The 25,394-nt window shown below is 39.7% G+C and overlaps 1 protein-coding gene across 1 annotated transcript; it reads left to right on the top strand.

Annotated features, from left to right (window-relative positions):
- The first annotated feature begins 4,547 nt into the window (after nucleotides 1-4,547).
- LOC139944859 (zinc finger protein ZIC 1-like) lies at nucleotides 4,548-25,113 on the top strand. The gene is made up of 2 exons (XM_071941992.1): nucleotides 4,548-5,738; nucleotides 20,735-25,113. The coding sequence occupies exons 1-2, from the start codon at nucleotides 4,622-4,624 to the stop codon at nucleotides 21,223-21,225; spliced, it is 1,608 nt and encodes a 535-aa protein (XP_071798093.1). The 5' UTR covers nucleotides 4,548-4,621; the 3' UTR covers nucleotides 21,226-25,113.
- The last annotated feature ends 281 nt before the right edge of the window (nucleotides 25,114-25,394 follow it).

Raw genomic sequence — 25,394 nt, 5'->3', positions numbered from 1 at the left:
CCCCCAACCACCACCCCCATCTCTAGCAACACCGGACCCCCCCCCCCCCCACACACACACACACACACACACATGACAAAAACACCGTACGCGAAACCCAACATTCAAACACCGCCAACAACACCACAGAAAGAAAGTTGGACCAACAGAATAATGACAAAAAACTCAAGTTATAATTATTAGTCACAAATCGAGTAAAATTAGTAGCCGTTTCAATTGCACTACTACACCAGATGGTTTAATGGCCCTCTTCCGATGTCATTACTTTTTCCAAATTACACTTTATGAAGCATGTAATTGCAAGCGGACGTGGTTAGCATTAGCCGGTGATGTAGTCCCGTTTATTTTGACTTTGACACCCCGGCCTGTTCCTTGCAACTACCGCTCGGTGCAAACTCGTGCTATGATTATTATGTTTTGTTTTTTTTAAGAATCTTTTATCGACAGGTATCTGTACGGGTTTTTATTTTATTTTTAGTTATGATATAATTTGTGAACGGATTTTGAACGGATTTTTGTAAAACAATGTCCACAGATTTACATTAAACTTTACACCGTTTGAAGATATTATGAATGTAAAAAGCTTACCTTGGAATAGTAGTTGCTGAGGTGCTATAGTTTTTGACAAATAAGTAAAACAATGTTACGAAAATACGTTTTAAATGCTGACATAGTTTTCGTCCCATTTACTTATTTCTCAAAAATTACAGCACCTCAGCAAGTAACATTTTAAGGGAAGCTTTCTACTATCATTTTCTTCAAACCATGCGAGTTTAATGTCAATCTGTGGACATTGTGCAATTGTGTCCTGCAAAAAAAAGTACCCGGACCCTTAGTCTGCACAGTTGATGTATCTCAACATTATTGTGAGCTCAATCGGTCGTCGAAGTTGCGAGATATTAATAAAAGAAAAGAAAAAACACCCTTGTCGCACCATGGTTACACGAAGTTGTGTGCTTCCAGAGGCTTGATTTCGAGACCTCAAATTCTAAATCTGAGGTCTCGAAATCAGATTCGTGGAAAATAACTTCTTTCTCGAATACTACATTACTTCAGAGGGAGCTGTTTCTCACATTGTTTTATACTATCAACTTCTCCCCATTACTCGTTACCAAGTGTAATTGCCTAAAACAATCATAGCATATGATTATTACAACAACATGTCTGCACCTTTACAAGTATACATGTTTGTGTTGTTAACATTCTCCAGCCAATACTGTAGTGGCAATCCAAATTGATTGGTTCACATCACCAAACGCGTTTGATATAAATACAATAAAACACATCCAATAAAGATGCCCGGAGGCCACGAAAGACCTTGTGCTTCATTGACATACGGCCCTCAACGACAGCAGTCCAGACACGCCAATCAAAACATGACGTAACACTCCAAAAGGGAATAATTAATCCGGGTCTATGTAAACAACTCTCACAGCAAGAGAGGGGGTGGGTAGAGGGGTGGGTTACGATTGGGGGCGAGGTCATACGGGACGGGAACTCCTCCCTCCCCCTCTTGATACCCCCACCAGCCCGGGCTTATACAAAACAGCCCCTGGGGCATGTATCAACACAAACTAGGCAACAACTTTTAGAAGTCAACGGCTAAGTACAGGGTTGAATTAGAGCTGTCTTTTGTTGCACCACGCGTCACTGTAATACCCCTGACGTGCAATCTCTGGAAGCAGCAAATCTCCATGCTCTAGTTTTGTCTTCTCTCTGCTGGTTTTTAAAGACTGGTGTTAAAGGCAGTGGACACTATTGGTAATTACTCAAAATAATTATTAGCCTAAAACCTTTCTTGGTGGCGAGTAATAGGGAGAGGTTGATGGTATAAAACATTGTGAGAAATGGCTCCCTCTGAAGTGCCATAGTTTTCGAGAAAGAAGCTTGAAAGTCAACCTGTTCGATGGTTTCAAACTTTGCCAACAAGCTCTGAGGTAAATTATGCTGATCACTGTGGATTATTTACACAAACAAGTGGAGGATTTTTGTGTGTGTGAATGTTCAGTAAAACTAGTGTGCAGTGACGATGCTTAAAGTTCGAATTTTGAGCTTTTTTTTATTGAAGACAGTGGACACTATTGGTAATTACTCAAAATAATTGTTAGCATAAAACCTTACTTGGTGACGAGTAATAGGGAGAGGTTGATAGTATAAACCATGGTGAGGAACGGCTCCCTCTGAAGTGAAGTAGTTTTCGAGAAAGGAGTAATTTTCCACGAATTTGATTTCGAGACCTCAGATTTAGAACTTGATGTCTCGAAATCAACTATCTAAACGCACACTTTTTTTCAAGATCAATCCGCAAGTTCGATGAATGATTAAGCTCAAATTTTCTGTGAAGGCTAGTCTTTGACAATGACCAATAGTGTCCACTGCCTTTAAGACTAGTCTTGTCTCGAACTAGGACGAGTTAGGACGAGCTTTAAGTTTTTAATATCTCCAAGGATTACCTTTAAGTTCGTTGTGAAATCGACCCCTGGTAATTACTCAATCAAAATAATTGTTAGCATAAAATTAAAAAACCTACTTGGTAATGAGCAATATTAAGAGCTGTTGATAGTATAAAACATTGTGAAAAACGGCTCCCTCTGAAGTAACATCGTTTTGAGAAAGAGGTAGTTTCTCACTCAATTAATAAACGACATCAGCTGAAGCCTTTTATTTATCTGATAAACACACAAAGTAATGCAACAAGGGTGTTTTTCTGTCATTTTTTGCTTGCAAATTCGATGACCAATTGAGGCAAAATTTTCCCAGGTTTGTTATTTTTTATGCATTCGGACTTGGGATACACCAAGTGACTGATCTTTGACAAATACCAAACGTGTCCAGTGCCTTTAAAGATACACCCCGGGCGTTAACGGTGATACATAAATAACGTTATTCATGGATCTAATGATACCTTGATCCTTATCTCTACACGTTTAAAATTCATCTTTAAGTAATGTTAGGGACGCCCTGGACCCGTGCGTTGATAGGCTTTGACAAACAAAAAACTTCCCCGTTGGATCGAGGGTGGTAGACCCGTATCTCTGCGGAGCTGTTAGGGGAATAATTTATTACATTGCATGAAAAATACTAGCAATTCATATGGAGAGAATAAAAGATCTTGTCTTGCCGTGTTTGTATAACCCGTGTCCGGTCCGTAGAGCCGTTAATCGCACCGTGTGCTGATTCGGATTTTTTTTTTTTTTTTTTTTTTTTTACGGCAGTTGATACATGTGTGCAAAGAAACATACCTAATCCGGCGTGTACTTTTTTTTTTTTTCAATCATCACAAAAAACTGAAAGAAATGGTCCAAAACGGTACTGTTGACAGACGGTATATAAGGGGGGAGAAAAAACCAGTGTAGCCTTGAAGTCTACTGGCAGTGCGCTCGCCAAACCCGACAAATCCTACTAGGTATTCAGCCCAATTGTTGTGCATTTTACCAGTGCTAGTGGGCCGTGCTACGCCGCATTGAGTTTTGCCAACGAGGCAAGCGTGCCGGACGAATACTGGTGCCGGAGTGCCATGCTACAGTGAACCGGGGCCAAGTTTGTCTAGTTCGGCCGATCGTTGGATGGAGCTTTCATAGTCAAGATACACGGGCCAACGTTGTCGCTATGTTACTTTCCAATGTTTGAGTTGCCGTCTTTTTCAATGGGGCCAGTGATTCGAAAACAGAACTGTAAATTGCTTTATCGTAACGTTAATTACTTCACTAGATATTTTTAGGTGTGTGTGAAAGGGGGGGGGGGGGTATAGTGGCGTGTTCATTGACATAGCACGCATGGACACCTTAGCGAGCTCAGTCTGATGGCTTACGGGCTCTGAGGCCACGGGGCTGTATGTGTTACAAGTGCGCCCGCTAGCCGTAGCCAGCACCGAACACCCCCCCCCCCCCTTCGCCTGTTGACAACACGCGGCGATAAGGCAGCTCCTTGTCTCATGGTGTGTGTTCAAGGCTAACCCCATCACAGTAAAGGTGGCAAGTGTTCATGGTCCCTTCACAGTCCAGTTCGGTATGTTTGTTGTACTCGTTCAACTTGTGTGTGCGGGTATAACTTCTTCTCCTTAGTTTATACTCTGAAACCTCTCCTCTTCTTCTTCTTCTTATCTCAATGTTAATGACACAAGTCACAACTGTGATAAGTACATCTTCTACAATAGGGGGCTAGTTGTCATCTTGACTGGTGGAGGGGGGGTTAGGAGAAGGTGGAGAGCTTTGAAGGATTGGATTCAATTGGCAACACAAAACAAGAAGAAGGGAACCGTAGTGGGGTCTAATGGTAATATACACACCACAATAGACAGTGACAAACCCCAACGTTGAAGTGCGAGTCATTACACGCATGCGTGGCTCCCAAATTACCTCATCTCATTGGTGGAGCAGACGTCAAGCTGTCACTCACCACAATGCTGACCAATCATGCGGAAGCATAATTAAACCTAATTCAGTCACGCTGGGCGTCTAACAAGCCTGAGTTTTGCTCACGAAGGGGCAACACTTTTACGTGTCGTTTTCCGGCTTTCGGTAGTCATTCGCAAGTAGGGGACCCTCATTGGCACATCGAGCCACCGTTGAAAAAATACCTACTACGGCGAAGAGAGCAGAGTGTAGAGCGAGAGAGAGCGATGAGTACGGAAGCATTGCACCCGCAGTATATGGACCACTCTCTGGTCAAACGGAGCTCAGCCCTGCGTTTCGTCGACGTGGGACCGCACCAGAACTACAACGGCATGCCGAGCTTTGGGTTGCCTCCTCATGCCCACCACGGCCACGGCGGAGAGGCCATCGGTTCCGAGTCCAATATGCCGCCGTTGAATATGAACCCGTACGGGATGCCAGATACAACTCACATGGGGGGTCTCAAGCTTAGCCCCCAGCACTCCCACATGGGGGAGGCCTCCATCGTGTCCTCCCAGGCCAACTACGGGTCGCAGTCAAACGGCTATGCCCCCCACTCGCACGCCCATGGACACCCGAGCGTCGGTGGTTACCCCAGCCAGCCCTTCACGACGGGACGGGACTTCTTGCTACGACGGGACCCTCTCCCCGGCTCGGGGATGCACCCGTCCCTCGGTAGTCTGTCATCCCACGAGCCGTCGTACTCCTCCAACACGGGTGCCAGCCATCACAGCATGTTCCCCGGGGGTGGCTCGCTCCATCACTCGGTGGACAACTCGGCAACTCATGTGATATTCCCCGGACTTCACGAACAGTCGAGCCACAGTGGGTCCATGAACAGCCAAATGCGGCTGGGGCTTCCCAGCGACATGCGGACCGATCAATTCAACCCGATGTCCGGACCCCGTACCGATTACCTCACCTCCCCACAGCTCCATAATCACATGAATATGAACATGAACATGAATATGAACATTGCTCCCCACCACAGCCACGCTGCGTTCTTCCGGTATATGCGACAGCCGATCAAGCAGGAACTGTCCTGTCTCTGGATCGAGCAGGAACAGCCGGAACCTAAGAAACCCTGTAATAAAACCTTCACCACTATGCACGAGATTGTAACACACATCACCGTGGAACATGTAGGGGGACCGGAACAGACAAATCACACGTGTTTTTGGCAAAACTGTCCGAGGGAACAGAAGCCGTTTAAGGCGAAGTACAAGCTGGTGAACCATATCAGGGTTCACACGGGAGAGAAACCATTTCCCTGCCCCTTCCCCGGGTGTGGCAAGGTCTTCGCACGATCGGAAAATCTCAAGATCCACAAGAGAACACATACAGGTAAAAACAACAAATCAAAAAACCATCACTTGCAAACAATTCATTTTCAAGCTGTCAATAATGTATTTCTGTATAACTTAATAGACCATTGTCTTTCGCCAATGATAGAAGTAGTTGTGAGAACTTCAAAACCATCCATCCAACCGACGGTTTGTAGGGTTACCGTAAGCCATAATGAGAAATGGTGGATATAATACTATGACACTATTAGGTTTGGGTAAATTTATCTGTATACGCCCAAAGCAAAACAGTGCACTCCTATAGTGTCCACCATACCTCAACAAGGCTCATGATATGTATAGTTCTGTTTCGATTTACTTGTTTTACCACTGTAATGTGCCATAAAACTTTCACTTGAAAAGAGCGAAACGAACACCACTCGGACAAGCGAGTGAACTTTAAGAGAGTTTCGACAATATTGTAACCCTTCAACAATCCTCCAGACGATCTGAAGGGTTGCATTGTCACAACTATCTGTGTTAATGAGTGACTTATTCGCCTCATTGCCTCCACGATGAAGGAAGTGCACTCATCCAAGGTTCATGAGTTGCCTTAATTATCAAATTATCACCTTACCAAGAGCCATGCGTTAGTTAAACTTCTAAAAGTCTCTTAAACTAAACGTCATCGTGCGTTAAACTCTCACATTCTCGTAAACTTAAGTTACTGTAAAGTTCATAACACCTCAAAAAGTTAACTCCTTTTGGTCAAACATCAAACCATTGTTCCCAAAAGGAAACCATTTCGGGTTCGGTTGACAAAAGTCCCACAAATTGGCAGACCACAGCAACAACCACCTTATGTTTAGGAGATACATGGACAAATATTGGTTGAGAAAAAGTTAATGCAATTTTTTTTTTTGAGAATTGATGAAGTAAACTTTTCAATTTTTCAACTTGTTCATGGTGATATAAGTGCAGTATAAAAGCAGTGCTCATTATTTTCCGAACCGGTTCGTCTTGAAAAACACCGTAGCTGATTTAACTCTAACTTCTTGGGTAACGCTTTTGTTCTGAAGGTTCTAATGGTTTTGCCGATATTGTTCAAGTGGTATTGTACAAGTTTCATTACATTGATGTCCCCCCCCGGTCCCATACAGTAAAAAGTTAGTTACTCTATTTTTTTACTCGTAGCTAACGTAATTTCACCTGTAGGCCTTCTAATTGCAGTCGAAATTTTCACCAGCAAAATTGTCGAATAGTTGTAGCATTCTTCAATTGAAATACTGTGTGAATGAAAGACTTCTTTTTTTATATACTTTAAGCAAGAAGGGAGATATATTTCACATTATGCATGTCAACACACCATGATACTGCTGGGGCGCCTATAGACTCTATAGGTTTCCATTGTGAGAGATTCGCACCCGGCTTCGTAGCGGTGACGAGAGACCAGTAATCGAGAGTTGTGTCTGCCCATGATCTGCCGTAGCTCACGGCAGCGGGGGTAGGCGGGTGTCCCGCTGCGGTAGAGTGCAAACTCGGATGTCACATTGTTGTCTCTCAACCCACCCTGCTAGTGTTGGGAGCAGTAAGACTTTTCACACAACTAAATAGGATTACTTAATACTGCAGATCACAAATGGAATTGCTACGTTGCAACAATCAAGACAATGAGTTCAGAGCCGCTGGGGTTTGAGTTTAGAAATTAATAAACAAAATAATCACTAGAAAGAATGAATGATAAAAAGGCATCGCTGGTTTTGTTGAGTCGTCATCTTGCTTTATGGTTAGACGGCGGAAGTTGTTGTCTGTGCCTCCTACACACAAGTTGCTCTTTCCCTTTTCAAAAAAAAAATACAATTTCTCAGAAGTTGTTAATATTTTAGGAATTATGCTTCAATGGTGGATTATTCTTCATTTTTTTTAATCAATACGTGGTGGACCCTTTTTTCTAATAAACTCTGAATTGGTTGACTTTTAATCCGTTTATTGACGGTTGGTTGTTACAGTGATAATTATGTTTGATAAAAGGCTCTTTCGTAATAATGAAGTGGCGTTATGTCGAAGCATGGAGGAATAAATATCGAAGCTGGTAGAGGGAGAAAAAAAGAGTCAATTTGAAGCGGTGGAATTGTTGCTCGAATTATGTGAAATTGACTTCACTTTACGAAATGACGTGATTAAGTTTTAACAAAGCATGAAGAAAAAAAAGATCGGTGTTATAACGGTAATAATTTTACTTTTGTACTTGGTTTCTTATTGGTTGACTTCCGAGTCAAACCGTTGTCACAAGTTGAACTTCCATTGTTGGAAATATTGAACAAACTTGAGTTTTTGTGAGAAAAAAATAATTATTTTTTGGCCTTCTTATGATTTGTGTTATTACCACTTGACATAGTTCTAATAATAACTGCTGGGGACAAACCAAAGTCACATTGTTATATTAGAGATGCAATACCTAATGTTTAAAATGTCACAAAATTAGACAAGGGAGAGTTTGTGCAGAGGGGCTATCATTGGGTATTTGTAAGTATAAATGGGATAAACTTTTACGGTGGTTTGGGGAGACACTGTTAGCACTGGCTCTGATTGTTCACCAAAAATCCATAGAATTACCGGTGCTTCAAAAAAAGTTACCCAACAAGTCAATTATTTGTGAATGATCAGTCAGTGACTACAAGTTTTGCGGGTTTTCGTTTTTTGTGTGATGTGCTTTTAATCTGAAAGTCTGACCACAAAGTGAAATGGTCTTTGCTTAAGGTAAATCAACCTTAAAAATTATTGTAGTTTTATTCACGACACTTCCGTTTCCAAAAATGCGAACTGAATTTGTTCCTACCTTTTTTTCTTTATTTCCTTTTTAATACTTGTTTCCTGCCTTACATTGTTCAAAATTATTATGTATACTGAAGTTTTGTGACATTTAACAGTATAGACATAATTTTAATAACTCTAGTAAGAAAAACAACGGAAAGTTTTCAGTTACGAAACTACGAACTTAAACAAAGAACGAAGAACTATTCAAAATATCGCAACAGTGACAAACGATTGCATAAACTCGAGCAACAGTTTTCACTGTTATAAACGCACTATTCTGCTCATGTTTTCTGATATTATTATCAGACAAATATTCCCTTATGATCTGTCTTGAAAAGAATTTTATAAGTGGACAAAGTCTTCTGCTGATCTGTAACTATCTTTCTACTGGGCTTTTAAACATAATGGTATTACAGAAACTTGTTTCACCCATGGAGGTAGATTTCAACATAATACTGTTTATAGATGCTTCATCGTTTTGTCTTACTTTGGTAAAAACACACACGTCATCGCGATCGTAACTCAACTAATAAAAACCCCTTGCTTTATAATAGAACAATATACTACTCTCAATTAAAGTTAATAGCTAATGAGAGGTTTGGATGCTTTAAAGTTTTAACGTGCTGTTAACTGGAGGAACAAAATTGTCAATTTCGGCAAATCAAGAACAAGTGTCAAAATGGTCACAGCAGAGAAATAACTCTCTCTGTGGCCACACATGTGTTGTTTTGATACCTTTGGTAGAGATCAAGTTTCTGGCCATGACACGAATCCCTACCCACTGTGAATATGAAGGTAGGCCCCATGTACGAACTAATTTACCTGTAGAAAGTATAGCTTCATAAGTCGTTAAAGGGAAGGTACACGTTTGGTAATTACTCAAAACAAATGTTAACTTAAAAACTGCTTTGGTAACGAGCATTGGAGAGCTGTTGATAGTATAAAACATTGTGGTAAATGGCTCCCTCTGAAGTAGCATAGATTTTGAAATAGAGGTAATTTCCTACTCAAATAATAAAAGACTTCTAGCTAGAAGTCTTTTATTCCTATCTGGAGCACACAAATTCTTCCAACAAGGAAGTAGCATAGATTTTTAAATAGAGGTAATTTCCTACTCAAATAATAAAAGACTTCTAGCTAGAAGTCTTTTATTCCTATCTGGAGCACACAAATTCGTCCAACAAGGGTGTTTTTCTTTCATCATTTTCTCCCAACTCCGATGACCAATTGAGCTCAAATTTTCACAGGATTGTTATTCTATGCATATGTTGAGATACACGAGGTGAGAACACTGGTCTTTGACAATTACCAATAGTGTACATTCCCTTTAAGTTTTTGAGAGAAAAAAAAGTGAAAATCACAGAGCAATGTTTTCAGGAGAGTCACGCAAATACCAGTGCTGGTAAATACTGCTAAAATAGTAAAATAATCTCTCGAGACGAACATTATTTTCCTGACATTGTTTTACTCATTTCTCAAAACCTACAGCACCTTATCAAGCAATATTTTAAGGGAAGCTTTTTTACCATCATTATCTTCAAACAGTGTAAGTTTAATTTGAATGTGTGGACATTGTGTTTTGTCATGTGTTTCTTACACAAAATACCAAAACCCTTTAACGTAATGTTGTAAACAAAACAGTTATGGCAAATCAAGTACATACATTAGTGTTGCTCTATCCGGTCCTTACTCTATGCTCTATGGTATCGACAGAGAAATAACTCTCTCTGTGGCCACATGTGTCAGAGACAAAAAAAAACAACCTTTAGATATATCGTCAACCTCAACCCATATACCAGTAACCAATTAAACCCATACAACGCGACACCCAACAACTTCATGTTTATGCCTCGTAAATCTTACAGTTCCAAGACAAATGGTGGGCGATTTCACTCGCTGTGTTTTCAGGGGTAGTTGGGATATTATAGGTGTGAGACCCCCCTTCACGGGGGATGAAGGGTGGCGTGATGACACAATTACAAGTTTGTATCTGTCTGACGTTTGGTTGTGTGAACTTCTTGTGGGGGTGCTCCCCTGGGAAATACTCGGATTGACTTATTCAGCCATTTTGTTGTTTTGTTTACCGAACATGAATAATAAGTCGGTAATCTTTTGAGCATGGCTCCTTGTGTGTTTAAGGGATAATTGTAGAAGGTAACCTTGACACATCCAACATGGGGCGTCTTGGTCCTACACGATTGTGTATAATATTATATTATAAAATACCGTACAGTTACACAAAGTGACACCTGTGTCTAAATCTTAATATAAATTAGTTTATATGTTGGTTCTCTTGGTTCATTTCCTCGTCAATGCTTCAACAAAGTACATGGATTGAGCAATGTTGGTTCTTGTAATTGAACACTCTTCAAAGTCACGAGATCTGAAATATCTTTCGGATCTAGTTCTCTCTCTACGAAGTCGTGTACACAAATCGTACTTTCTGTTGGTTATTGTCTCTTTATAAAGATGCACTATATGAAGTAACCCCTGTTTTGTTTATCCTTCTTCTATGAAAGCAAGTGCATGAATCGAACCGTCTTTTCGTGTCGCTCTTTTTGCAAAATTGAACTATCGGTTCTGTTTTATTCTTTTGGAAATACATGAATTGTACAAACTCATCAAGTCGAACAATGTCTCTTTGATACATGCCAGGATTTCGCACTTAAACGTGTGGGGAACTTTTGCATGGCCTGCACAAACTGCATTGTTTAACTCGTTGCTAACCTATACATCTATCTAGACTAAAGGTCTGAAGCATACAGAAGGGACACTTACCTGGGTTCATGCCAAACTATTCTTAAAGACAGTATTGTGATCTGTTCTTAAAGGAACTGAACACTATTGGTTATTACCCAAAATAATTATTAGCATAAAAACTTGGTAACGAGCAATGGAGAGCTGTTGATGGTATAAAACATTGCGAGAAGTGGCTCTCTCTGAAGTTACGTAGTTTTTGAGAAAGAGATAATTTCTCACTCAACCCTTAGAAAGACTTAAGATGTAAAGCCTTTTTCAGACATCTGAAGGCACACAAGTCCAATTCAACAAGGGTGTGTGTTTCTGTCATTATTTTTCTTGCAAATTCGATGACCAATTGAGCCCAATTTTTCACAGGTTTGTTATTTGATGCATATGTTAGGATACACCAAGATACTGGTCTTTGACAATCATCAAAATTATAGGCCCTACCCTACCCTGTCTTTAAATATTTTCACCGCGGTCCTTTTTGTTTCTTCTTCTTTTACCCAAACCACGTTTTGGGGAGCGGTGGCTGACCGATCCTTCAAGTGAAGGAATTTTGTGACATAAGCGTGTGTAGGGTAAAAGGGGTACAGCTGTATAGGTGATGATTTATCTATGGTAGATTGTCATCACACTCCCTACTTTATACTGACTGACAAGTGTATAGTGAGATCTCACCACTTCTCCCACCAATAAACAAACAATTCTACAGCCAGAAAAACACTTCCGTTTTTTTTTTTATGAGTTGCTTGCTGGGAAGTTGTTACGCGAGAACTTCATTGCATGGTTTTCACACACTTCAAAATATGTTACTCAGTTAAAGCATGGTTAAAGGTATTGGACACTATTGGTGATTACTCAGAACAATTGTAAGCATGAAAACTTACTTGGTAACTAGTAATGGGGAGTTGTTTATAGTATAAAACATTGTGAGTAACGGCTCCCTCTGAAGTAACGTAGTTTTTGAGAAAGAAAGAATCTCTCACTAAAATATTTGAATTGAATTCGAGACCTCAGCTGAGGTCTCGAATTCAAGGCATCTGAAAGCACACACTTTATTCGACAAGGGTGTTTTTTCTTCCATTATCTTCTCGCAACTTCTCGTTATTTTAGGCACATGTTGAGATACACAAAGTGAGAAGACTGCATGGTCTTTGATAATTACCAAAGGTGTCCAGTACCTGGCACAATCGTCTCCAGCAGTGTGGACTTGAGTTAAAGTAACAGTGTGTAATGATTTGGGGCTTGATTTGGGGTTGACGAAACTTTAAAGAAAGAGGTGTTTACTTCTACACAAAAGAGCACTGAAAGAAATTACACTGTTTTAAAAGTGGTGAAGTTACTCCCGCGTGTGCCTTCGTTATTGGTGGTTACTAGTTCCCGGTTCAGTATTGACACATACAGCTATAATATAAGCTAGTCCTGCTGTGTTAACACTAAATAAATATTGTGTGAAGATTATGCGATGAGCAAGGTTGAAAGAAGAGTGAACTATATGGTTTTGGAAGAGTTGGATGGGCAATGGAGCTTTTGTATAGCTCCATGGGTAGGCATGCCACCTGAACTTTCTAATGTTACTAGAATTTGAACTTGTGTTTATCGGTTTGTATGTCAACTTTGGTGAATTCGTAACAAGTACATGTACTTGCTACAAAACCCTTGCACTATGATGAACCAATGTTTTATTTTGGTTTGTTGTATAACACCACGTAGTGTGTGGAGATTGTGGGGTTAAGCCTTAAAGTGGAATAAACTTCACGATTACGTTCGTTTAAACTTCCTCGATTAAAAACTCAATTAACAGTCTAAACGCGTGTCTGCATTTGAAATGCATTCTTCAAATTCACTCAGAGCAGTCAGTCACAGTTATCACCCCAGACTGAAATAAATAAACAACTTCGAACTCCCAAATACCTCTCCATCATTCAGACCCTGATTTTGTTAGCTGATACTTTTAATCTGTTTACGACAGACAATGTCAACACAGCGGATGTAATTATCACCTGTTCTCGCTTGATCTGCTAATTAATTGTTAAAGCCTACACATCAATGGTTTTTGAATTGGTACATTTTGTTTACTTTGTTCAAACTTGAGGGTTGCAGTGGGGACGTCCCAACTTACGTTACGTTACGAGTAGAATTGTGAAGGCCCATGCTATGGATTGCCTGATCAGTGCTTATATTATGTGCTTTGGTTTTATTTGCTTTTTTTGGCAAGTAATGATGTGGTTCCGTACCATAGTTGGGACCGGTTTCAATTTGAGTGCTACAAATTGGACAGCCCAACTTAAGCTGGTGCAAGCTCGTGGTGTGTAGTACTTTGGTTTGATTTGCTTATTTGGCAAGTCATGGTGTTGTTCCGTACTAACTAAAGCATCATCCCGATTATAGTTGGGACCGGTTTCAACTACAGTTTTACAGTTGGAAAGACCCACCTGTACCTTGTAAAGAAGTAACTATTGTGAAGTGCTTTGGTTTTGATTTGCTTATTTGATTTGCTTGTCATGGTGTTGTTCTGCACCAACTTGAGAATTACGCGTCCCAACCGTAGTTGTGACCGGTTTCAACGTCTTGAATGGTACTGTTGGGATGCCCCAACTGTGTTCTCCGGCAGTGCAACAGACTACTCAAGATCGCTGAAGTTTCTTACATTCTGCAGTGGAGTGCAATGGCTAGACATGACTTGGACGAGGAATAACCCCGGTGTTTCTGGTTCACATTAACAAGTACCCTTCTTTACAGGCTTGTGATGTACAGTGATTAATTTAAGTTCACTTTTGAGGCATCCTTGGTTTAATAACCAGATATGTAAAATAATAATTTTGAGACTTCCAGAACTTGACTCGACAAGAGTTTGATACATGGCGAGGCTTGCGATCAAGTCTGATGGAAACAACGAAACCTTTGTACTTTTTTGTTTTGTTTGACAATGTCTCTACTTTGATGACAAGGCGATTGTCACGAAGATGAATCCAACTTCCTCTCCAAGTATCAAGAAAGGTGTCTACGTTTCCAGGAAGATTTTTTTTTCTGAAGATGGGGATCGTGATATGCTTTAGATTGTATTCTCATTCGTGCAACTGTCACTGATGATGTAAAACATACACACTGAGCACCTTTGTCCAGCAACTTCCGCACTTCAAGTGTTTGCTTAAAAATACAGCAAGAAAAGCTTGATCAAAACAACATTATAAACTGATAGCCCACCCATTTCGTTTATTGGTAAGACGAAGGATAAACGAAATCCAGTTCAGAGATTACTGTTTGAAGACGTATGGGATTTGGCCCAGACGTTAGATCATGAATAATTCATTAGATGAAACAAGCAAGATGGCGTCTGACCTGACTCTTATCAACTTCTGGTATAGATAATTAAATGGATCAAGTGATCCCTGAAGATCTCGTGCGAGTTTGATCTTCACTGATCAAGTTTTCAAGGAATGTTTTGCAAGAGCAATATGTTTCTCAACGCGTTTTTCCCAAAATGGACAAAATGCGCGATAAATTATTTTTGAATAATCTTCATTCCTTTTACTTAGAAAAACATTGTCAATTGCCTGACGTTTTAAACCATGCAGAGTCTTTGAATGTTACCCTTCGAGAAAGACTCTGCTAGGGTCGAGTCGAAAAGTCAAGTCATTACCGGATTTGTGCTATTGATAAGCTGTTTGTAATTTTGATACCTTTTGTAGATAATAATAATAATAATATGAAACATTTATATAGCGCTCTACGGAGAACAGAGCGCTTTACATGAGACTATGACAACAAAACAAAAGAAAAACAAACAAACTAGGATGGGTGGGGAAAAAGAAATGTCTTGAGGAGGCTTTTGAATACAGGCAACGAGATCGCCTCTCTCAGACCCGCGGGGAGCTCATTCCATAGGCGAGGGGCAGCTATGGAGAATGAGCTATCGATAGCTTTCCGTCTAGTTCTAGGAACGGAAAGCCAGATCAAGTTTTTGACCATGACATGAATCCCTACTCACTGTGAAAATGAAGATGTTTGTAATATAATGTACCTTTAGAAGTTTCCGCTTATTTTAAGGGAAGCTTTCTGCCATAATTATCTTCAAACCGTGTTAATTTTATGTAAAATATGGGTGGAGTGTACTTGTGTTTTGTGTCGTACGAAAAGTACCGAAACCCTTTAACCATAATGTTTCAGTTGCACAACTATCTGTTTATTCAATGCGGACTTAATCAAGAAATCGAATCTAATCTTAATCTACCATTGAGATTTCAATGTTGTAGTTTGCAAGTACTAATCTGTCGCCATCTTGAACTAACCATGGAACTCTTCAGACAACCCGATGTCTATCATTCGACCCTGAAATTACGTTCGATCGGTTTTCAAGTGGTGAAAAAATTCCTGTTAACTTTCTCAAAACCGCTCGACTTTCATGAACGTTTTTGACTACCATATATGACTGCATACCTGGAAAGCTTAGAATAATGAATGAGGTTAAAAGCCACATTAATGAATATTGGGAGGTTAGGTTATGGGTCGTCTTTATATTTTAACGGGGAGGCAACAAAAACTTGGTGGAAAAGTAGTTCCTTGTTATTCCTTTTATAGTTCTGCGTGCACGGAAAGCATAGATAAGAAATGAGACTGAGGGTAACGAAACGTTGGGACAATTTAAGATTCACTCTGCGGTAGTGCAATTAGTAACTATAAGCTAAAGTAGTAGTCCTAACTGATTGTCTATACCTTCCGCCCAGGTAGTAGTTAAAAAGCAGGACGGTTCTTTTCAGAACTGAGAAGTCTCCCGGATAATCCGAAAAATCTACTCCACGGTAGTAGAATAACAAGAAAGTTCTCTAACTAAACAACAAACTCAACTGGCAAGAGCAATACAAACATGGTGATACTGCAAGCAATAATATGGAATGCTGCTAACATTACCACACTAGTGGTAGCAGTTTATACTCGCATTAAGAACTGTTGGGAGGTACGGTGAGTTTAATCTCAGTTTCTGCGAGTCTTTTTTTCTTTTTACGGGGAGACGACTAACACCGGCCTATTGATCCGTCTCGCCGGGCCGTCCCAGCGGACTCCGCGGTGTCATTTTCACGCGCCCACGGCGCGGCTCTCCGGTCACAAAGTACCCGTGCGTGAACGGGGCGTGAAACTTGAAATATTGTCAAGTTTAGCCAGGCTGCTGATGGGGTGTTTTTGAACATCCCATGCAGAGAACACTGCGGTAGTGGGACTGTAAACTTGGGGTCCAGTTTCCACTTTGCATATCTACAAATGTCTTCTCTAATCATGGGAAACCGGCTTGCGATGTTACATGTTTCTCAAAGCTTTGCAATGGTATATTCAAGCTCTTTATTATACCGTCCACGTTGCGCTTCGTATATTCAATTGATTTTGTTTCCTTGTGCTGCAACGCCTTTGTTGTTAAGTGGAGGAATGAGTTAGGATTGATGCTCTTTTTGTGCCGGGCCATATAAGGAATGCTGCTGGTGGATTTCACAGAGAGTAAAGACTTAGTTGTTTTATCTCAAGTTACTCGTCCTAACTATAGGACTATAGCCTTCAGTTTTGAATAACTCATCTTAGTAAGGACTATCTTTGTGGTTTCGATCCCTGGTTGGAGGATCAACAATAATTTGGTGGGAAAAGTAGAGCCACGTTTGCAAGAATTGTTTTTCCAAAACTTACTCAGCTGAATTTAATCACAATAAATGAGATTTGTTCCATCATTTCCAACTTGTTCTTTGAGCGAACATTACAAAACTGTTGTTGTCGTCGGTCACTATTAATAATCATTATTTTGCCGGCGGGCCTATTTACAGTGATACTATACGGTCGGTTTCAGAACACTCTCAGCTGAATCAACTTGTTCAAAATGATATTTGTATTAAAAAAAGAGGTTTTGAAAATTTAATTACAAAATGTAACAAATATTCAGGAACACGTTTTTTAGGAACACCGATTGCTTTGTTTTGCATATAGTTGTTTTGTGGTTGTAGTTGTTGTTGTTGGTTCGTAGAGCAAGGACGAGCTTAGCAAAACACGATTCTGCTTACCAGAATGAGGTCACAAGACAAAATACCATGTCATTTGTGTAGCGTCTGTGACTTGTATACTGTTTTTTTGCTAAGCAGAACAGTTTTAAGCAGTATAGTGTGTGCCTAAAAAAATGTGGTTTGCACGGGTTGGTCACCGTATCAAATTGGTTTATTGAAATCACTAATGACTCCTTTTTACACAAACCTTTCGAGGTAAAAAACTAACTAAGTCTTTTACTATTTGAATGAGAAAGTACCTCTTTCAAAAAAAAACACGCAACTCGCAGAGGGAGCCGTTTCTCACAATGTTATATAAACATACTATCAACAACTCCCCATTACTCATTACCAAGTAAGCTTTTATGCTAATAATTTACTTGAGTTATTACCAATAGTCCACTGCCCGGTTTAACTGTCACATATTAATGAATCCAATAGCATATAGTCGTCCCTTCTACCCCAACATTTTATTTACACTAAACTTGATAATCCACGTATAGTTAGTGTTACCTTTTTCTTTCTTCAAAAGATAATTTTAGTAGATACATCGCAAGCTGCTTGGCTTTATACGCAAAGTTGAACTTGTACACGGCTGAAGAACAAATTAGGCGTAATCGTTTATTTGTAGAGATTAAGAGATTTTCTGTTGCCAGTCAAACCCCTTTCAGCAATTTCGTCAAGATTGGTAGAGAGAAGGTTTTTGGGGGGAAGGGAGTGGGGGGGTTGTAAGAGACCGGGGCCGGGGGAACACGCGCCAACGACTCCGGGAAGCGGCCGTGGTGCGAACGGTGCTGCGAGCTACCCCAACTCCGCGCTCCGCAAACGGTGTAGGGAGACGACAAAACACACTGCTTGCATTTTAAAATAATGATTTAGCGGAATAACTGCGATGCCGTTTAATCAGGCGTGTAATTCTTCACACAATTGTCCTTCATTCTAGGGCGGTTTTAATAATCAAATATCGCGCAATAATGTCTGCACCGAAGCTGTAATTACGCACGGTCCCCATTGTAATACTGCACTGACCTCAACTTCAGTTCAACACCATTGGTTTATTCCGCCGCTGTATTTTTACAGTTGCCAGTGGTTTGGTGGGGGTTTTTTTCATCGGGTTGAAAGACTTTCAAAAACAGGAGAAGGTGCTGCTGTATTGAGACATGGGTCTGATGACATGGATGAAGAGGTTTTCCTCGTTGAATTAATCAAAATGTTCATTCACGCTTTAGACTTTTTTATTTTCACGCTACGTCTGATTTTTGGTCGAGGCAAGATTTCAACACAACAAGGGAAAAAGTGCAGGCTCTTTTTTTTTTCATCAGCGCAAAAAGCTATTTTCGTCCATCGATTAAATGTTTCAGTTGCATGCTGTAGACAAACAAAAACTCTGTAATTTTTCAAACCAGCAGGGGTTATAAATGCAATATCTTAAGAACATTGTCAAGTTTGGATTGAATTAATTTTGTTGTAACTGTATATATACGTGGGTGGGGTTTTTTACTTAGAAATTACAATTTTTAAAGTGGATAGGCCTATTGAAATCAATATATTTTTGTAGAATATTATTATCCGACATTAAGTTCAGAAACAGGAGAAGTTGGTGTGACTTTTAGTCGTGGGTCAAAAACAAATGTCATCTTGAAATGAATGTATGCGGAGAAATACATTTCAAACAATCTGGGCAATTACAGCGTTTTTATGTCTTGCTATACTACGTGATGGATAGACCCAGAAGAGCTTAAATCAAGCGGGGTGATATGCCGGGTGGAGGCACCCACGTACGCAGCGTGCAAACAGAACAAATCTGAAATGGGATCGATGTTACAAAGGTAGTCATATCATAACTGGGGTGGATTTCACAAAGAGTTAAGACTATAGTCTTATCTCGAGCAGTCTGATCTCGAGTGAGGACGAGTTACTCGTCCTAACTTAGGACTAGCCATATTTTTTTTAAATATCTCCCAGGACTAGTCCTAACTATTTGTGAAATCAACCCCGGGTACTATAGGATTGGACCTAACTTAAGACTGGTCTTAACTTAGAGCTGGTCATAACTAGGACTGGTCCATGGACTCTTAAGGGCTTATTACAAACTTTAGCCTAGTTCTAAGTTAGCACAAGTATACTCTTCCTGACTCAAGATAAAACTATAGTCTTAAAGATGCTATGTCAGATTTTTTGCCGATTTGACCCAACAGTTTTGATTTAAAATTCAATAGGTATTTTGATATTGGGGTCGAGAAAGTTACAAGCTTTCATTTGAGCCATTGCTTGAAAAAGTCCGCCAATTATTAGTAGCAGTGAAATAAAGTGCTCAAAATCCCGACAATATATCACGTGACCAATTCTTATGTGTTTTATAAGAAACGTTTCAAATTTTTGTCACGGTTCCTGACTATTAAAACTAAAAGTTTACCCTTTTTTTCGTTAGAGTGGGTGATACTCTTTGAAATACCATTCACTCGAAAATGTTTGGGGCAAAAAATCTGACATAGCATCTTTAACTCTTTGTGAATCCACCACCCAGACATGTATGTGGCAAGCTTTTTTTTATAAGTTATCTTAACATCCCAAAAGCTATCTGAATGTTGAAATGTGGTCGATTATCTTCTTGGCAATTGTCTAGATTTGTTTCATTTGTGTTGCCAGGTGTCACTTTCCACTACCCGGACCCACTTTGTTAAAACTCAATACTGACATCTGTTCTTGGTGACTGCTCCGCTCCTTTCTGTACCGCTGAAAACCTCGTTCTTATCCCTTTATATCTGGACCATAAAATAATATTTGTGGTTTTGATCCTCGAAAAAATTGACATTGTTCTTTGTGGCCATGTTTCTATTTTGTATCTTGAAAATCGCGTTCTGTATCCGTTTCGGGGAGGTACAATAGCATTTTGTGGTTTTGAGTGTTTTGTCATGATGAGTAAAAAGAGTGTAACATTGTGCGAGGGACATTTTTGGGGTATGCTTTGTGACATGGAAAGCTGTCAATTTTGATACAATGGAACTATAACTTGGCCTATGTATTACTATGATTTGTACTTAATAAAAATGTGTGTTTTTTTTGTCCTTCAAATTTGGGGTGAATACACCTCAAATTATTTTGTGCAACATAGTAGTATTTTACCAAATAACCCTACAAACATTGACAAGTCTCAAATTAACAACAAAATCTTCATTTTGAAAGCTTTGAACTTCAAAACCATAAATCTTCACCTAAATGAAAAAAAAAAATCTGCAATTGGGACTATTTGTACAAATTATAAAACAATAGTAATAGTGGTTTCTTATAATAGCGGGCGTATCGGCCTCTCAGTAACGCTCCTTGCGCTGCATACAGTATTTCCTGCTAGGTTTGTCCCGCTACGTTTGAATTATGAGACCTAATCCTTAGCACCATGTAATTGGTTTACAATGTGCTAATTTATGATATCTAATTCATGATATCTAAATTGTAATTTTGTTGTATTTTACAGGTGAGAAGCCCTTCAAGTGCGAGTTCGACGGTTGCGATCGCCGCTTCGCCAACTCCAGCGACCGGAAAAAACACTCGCACGTCCACACTTCGGACAAGCCGTACAACTGCAAGATCCGAGGCTGCGACAAGAGCTACACGCACCCAAGCTCTCTCCGGAAACACATGAAGGTGCACAGCAAGTCACCCCCACCCCCGGGGGTGTTCGAACCCGCGGCCACCTCGCCGACGACGAGCTCCGAGTCATCGCAGTCACAGGGAGGAGGTGGAGCTGGTGGTGGTGGGATCGGGAACAGCATGCCCCCGGCCCCGAGCCTTACCAACAACAACCCGGCGACCAACCTGAGCGAGTGGTACGTGTGCCAGACGGCAGGCGGTATGCCCACACCGCCAAGCAACGAGCCCTCTCCGGTAAACAGTGGTAACAGTAATAACACCCACATGAGCTCAAGAATTCCACCAAGTTCGAGTAATAGCACGTCGAACTATTGATAGACTTGAACTTTCTTTGTGAATTGTAAGAACAGAAACAAATTGTATCAGTACTCACTCCCCATGCATGAGGATAGAAACATTTCTTGGGTTTGGTTCGTGACTGAGACTGAACAGCAACAAAACTACGGGTACAACATGATTAACATGCAAAATTATCAACCACACCAAGACTACGACGAGTATAGACCATTTTTAGGTATGGTGGACTCGGTGCTATGGCACTATAGACCTTTATCATGCTGCCTCCATCGTAGCCATGCCCCTCGTATCGAATAACAATAATGAATGCTAAAAATCATTTTGAAAATAGGAACCAGACTATTTTGTTCTCCCAGCCTCGGTTTTGGTAACATTGATATCAATGGGAGAAAATCGAGATGGCGGCACCGTGATACAGGTCTATTAGGTTTGGGTAGATCTGTTTGTAGACACCCAAACCAAACAGTGCACTCCTATAATGTCCGCCATACCTCAAAAGGGCCTTTGTGACGCGGCACAGTGCCACCAGTGAGCATGCAGCACGTTGAACATTCTGCAATGTCGAGGCGAATCCAAGGGTGCCTGGACCATTATTAAGAACTTACAGAAACTGTTTGTTGATCAACGATCCAATACAACAGCTTGGGAGCCAGCCAAAGACCTCGTTCAAGAACCCTTTTGTGGGAAGAAGATTTCGAAGAGCTCGTTTAAACTCATCTCAGAGTATGCTTAAAATATTCTAATTAATGCAGGTTGATGTTGAAAATGTTCTTTTTTGACAACTTTTAAAACCTATACAAAGACAAGGTGTACATTTTTTTATGCTTCTGATTTTTTGGAAAACTGACCTTTCCTAGATGTAGTTATAAACCATAATTTGAACGGCACACATGTGTACCTTTTACCTGTAGGCTTCATGAATCCATTGTGAGTTTTGTCTTATAGAGAAATAGTTACTGAAAACCGTTTTGTATCACAGTGCCGCAATCTTTGTCCTCTTCTTACCAGAAAAACAGAGGCTTACATGACAAGAGTCTGGCTCCTTTGAATGTGTCAACGAATCCGCATTGAGATCAATGTCTTGCATTCAGGGAGCCCGACCGTGGATGGCGGTGCTGTGATAAAGAGGTGCATATAGAGTTTTTTCCAAACCTCGGCTGAGGCCGGCTCCGGGCTCCGTTTGATATAGGAAACACCGTGTAAAATGTACACTGCTCCGAAATGTGAAGCCCAATCCGGAGCCGGAGCCCACCATGACGAAGTTTGGAAAATGCTCATTGTGATTTTCAGCCTTGTCGAAATCACGTCAGCTTAAATTTCAGCTCCGTTTAGTGATGATAAAAATCAAGTTCGGTTGCACACGGGGTCTCGCGGTTTAAGGGACGGAGCCTGTGGTGAAAGCCGTAGTTTCCAAAAGGCTGGGAGTAGTATGTATAGGAACCAATTGCCGGCTACGTCATTGCAGTCAAGGTATTATAGAATCGTAACTGACAATAGATATTAGAATGAGGTGCAGATACGGACATAAACAGGGTGACAAATGGGGGTCGGGAGAGGTAGAGAGAGATGACTTAAGATATGAATGTGTGTCAAGATTAAAGCTCTTACTCAGTCTAGATCTAAAACAACCGTTTGACAATTACCTCAGTATGCTCAATGCTCCTCACAAAAAGTGTCTTGTCAGAACTGACTACTGGATAGCTCAGTTGGTAGAGCACCGGTGCGTTGATCTACAGATCGCTGGTTCATGTCCCGCTCCATTCAAATTGTCTTAGTTCAGAACCAAATTATTTATCTTTAGACATACACTCACGCACACTGCTGCTATCCTTTTGTTTTTCTCTCTCTCTCTCTCGAACGCTGTCAATAAACTATAATAAAACACCTCAAATAAATCATGCGACTTAGACCAAGTTTTATAGAGGGTGTTGGCTCACGTACATGTAAATGAATGTCAAACATGATATCGTACAATGTTTCATCGTTAAGGACGTAAATTAAGACTTAAATAATGACGTCAGCGGTTGCAATTAATGACTAGTTATTCAATGGTATTAATGAAGCTAAGGGATCCATAAAAGTGCATTGAACAATAACTAGTTGGCCCGAAAGTATGGAGATAATTACTTTGAGATTTAAAGCATAAAGCATCTGGAACAAATCCATTTAATCGGGTGTAGACATTCGGCTTAATTCCTCTTTTATTTTTCAAAACAGTGCCAGGGAAAACTGAAAAACACTGTACACAAGTTAACTGCGATCGGCAATTTCCTCTCTGGGAGTAGTAGAATGGAATTTTAAAGTGGATTAAGAAGAACTAGACATTAGGTTGTTTTTCAAAATGGCCGCCTGATAATTGGTACCAAACAGGTTTACTGTGGTTTCAATACACGTTAACTTTTCATGGAAAAGACATCAAACTTGAATTGGAGACTACGACGACTAAAGCTACACATTATTAAACAAAAAACCAAACATTTTGGTTTAAAAAAAACCTCTTGCCATTAAAACAAAAAAGACCTTAAAATGTTTTATATTTGTTGTATAGTTATTATGAATTTTTTTATAAACTGGATTTTTCTTTCGGTTTATATTAGAGTGGGGATATTCCCGGGTTTGTCTTAAAAGAAATAGTTCCTGACTTGTGAGTAGAATTTGACAATCATTAAAAATTAATAATAATGTTCTGAATGCAAGTCATGAATGCATATTTTAATGCAATAAACTACATTTTGTTTTTTGATATATTATCGTAATTTTGTTTTTTACTTTTTATTTTTTTTTTTTCATTTTATTGACCAACACAAAGCGAGAGTAAGAATTACAAATCAAGGCATTTTTAATTAAGAATAATTGCGCAAACGTTGGAAATGTTTCTTTTTCAGTTCTGTGGGTGTTATGGGGGTCTGTTGGTGAAGCAACACTCTCCTTCTGTTATGTTTTTTTTCTGATGCATATTTAAACAAAAGTTATAATTATTGCAAATTTCTTTCGTTGTCTAAATTTGACAATTTTAGATATTCAACCCTTAAACTTTGACAGTTTCCTTTTGGTTCTTAGTAGAATCTTGTTAAACCCAAACACAAAAACTGAACACCGCTTTACCAAACAAATCGTCCTGATTCAATGACCAAATGCATTCAAAAGCTGGCGCCCATAAACGAAAAAAAAAATTATTTATATGTTTGACTCATCCGATCTTTGGTCAGAATTCCATTTTCTTTTTAAGTTGGTCACACAATTCAATCATCTTAAATTTACCCATTCAATCTGATCCTGAGACATGAACTCTGATTTCAAAAGAAAAAGAAAAAAAGTCCGTTTTCTTGTTTATTTTTTTCTTGTTTTTTTTTTATTCTGTACGAGCAAATCTTCGTCTTTAAATGCAAATTATAACTGCCTTAAAATCATGCAATATTTCCTCCCATCTGAAGTAAAGCACGCCTTTAATCTTGTATCTTCTCCCCTAGCATACTCGTTGGTTTTACATCCTCCTTTAACGTCATGATGACGTCATCACATAAGTAATTTAGAAGGGTTCCCTTTCTTAACTTTAGCATGGTTGTTAAACTTTACAAATTGCAACAAGGACAACAATGTTAGGAATGTCCAGGGTCCCCAGTGAAATCTCAAATTTGCTGTCCTTATGGACAGTATAAACAATGTTTTCCTTTTAACACGAGGTGCATTGTGTACAATTTCGCAACCATACTAAAAAAAAGCAATGGACCCTTGCTAAATCACGGTCGTCTGAAAGTATTTTATTTTGGCTTCGTCTTTTTATCTAACTTTTCTCTTTATTTATTTTTATCCCGGCTTATCATTTTTACCCACCCTTTTCTTTTCTTCGAAACTCTGTGATAGGATTTAAAGCAACTACTCAATAAATTACATTATTGTAAATTATATAGAATTTTTATAATAAATTATCTGAATATTGAATACTGACATTCCTCTCGTGTCTTTCTTAACTGTCTTTAACCGCTCTGTATGCTAATTAGATGCAAAGTAGATGCAAATTAGCATCACAATCAGGCCGCTGCTATCATTCATGGTTATTCATAATCGTCTGGCCAATAGAATGGTTGGGAGCTGACCACGTGGCTATTTTCAACGAATGACGTGTCCTCATGTCATCAAAATGCTTCTAACTTTTGTCATTGGTTTGTATTGTTATTGCAAACAAT

Source organism: Asterias amurensis, chromosome 12, assembly GCF_032118995.1.
Source record: "Asterias amurensis chromosome 12, ASM3211899v1".
NCBI lineage: Eukaryota > Metazoa > Echinodermata > Asteroidea > Forcipulatida > Asteriidae > Asterias > Asterias amurensis.
The sequence above is the reverse complement of the archived record's forward strand: the minus strand, read 5'-3'. Positions and strand labels throughout refer to the sequence as shown.

What these genes read in the sequence shown, in the direction of transcription:
- LOC139944859 (XM_071941992.1), top strand. Translation starts at nt 4,622, where the DNA reads ATGAGTACGGAAGCATTGCACCCGCAGTATATGGACCACTCTCTGGTC. An exon ending in CCACAAGAGAACACATACAG is followed by an intron (nt 5,739 to 20,734) that starts GTAAAAACAACA and finishes TGTATTTTACAG; the next exon opens with GTGAGAAGCCCTTCAAGTGC.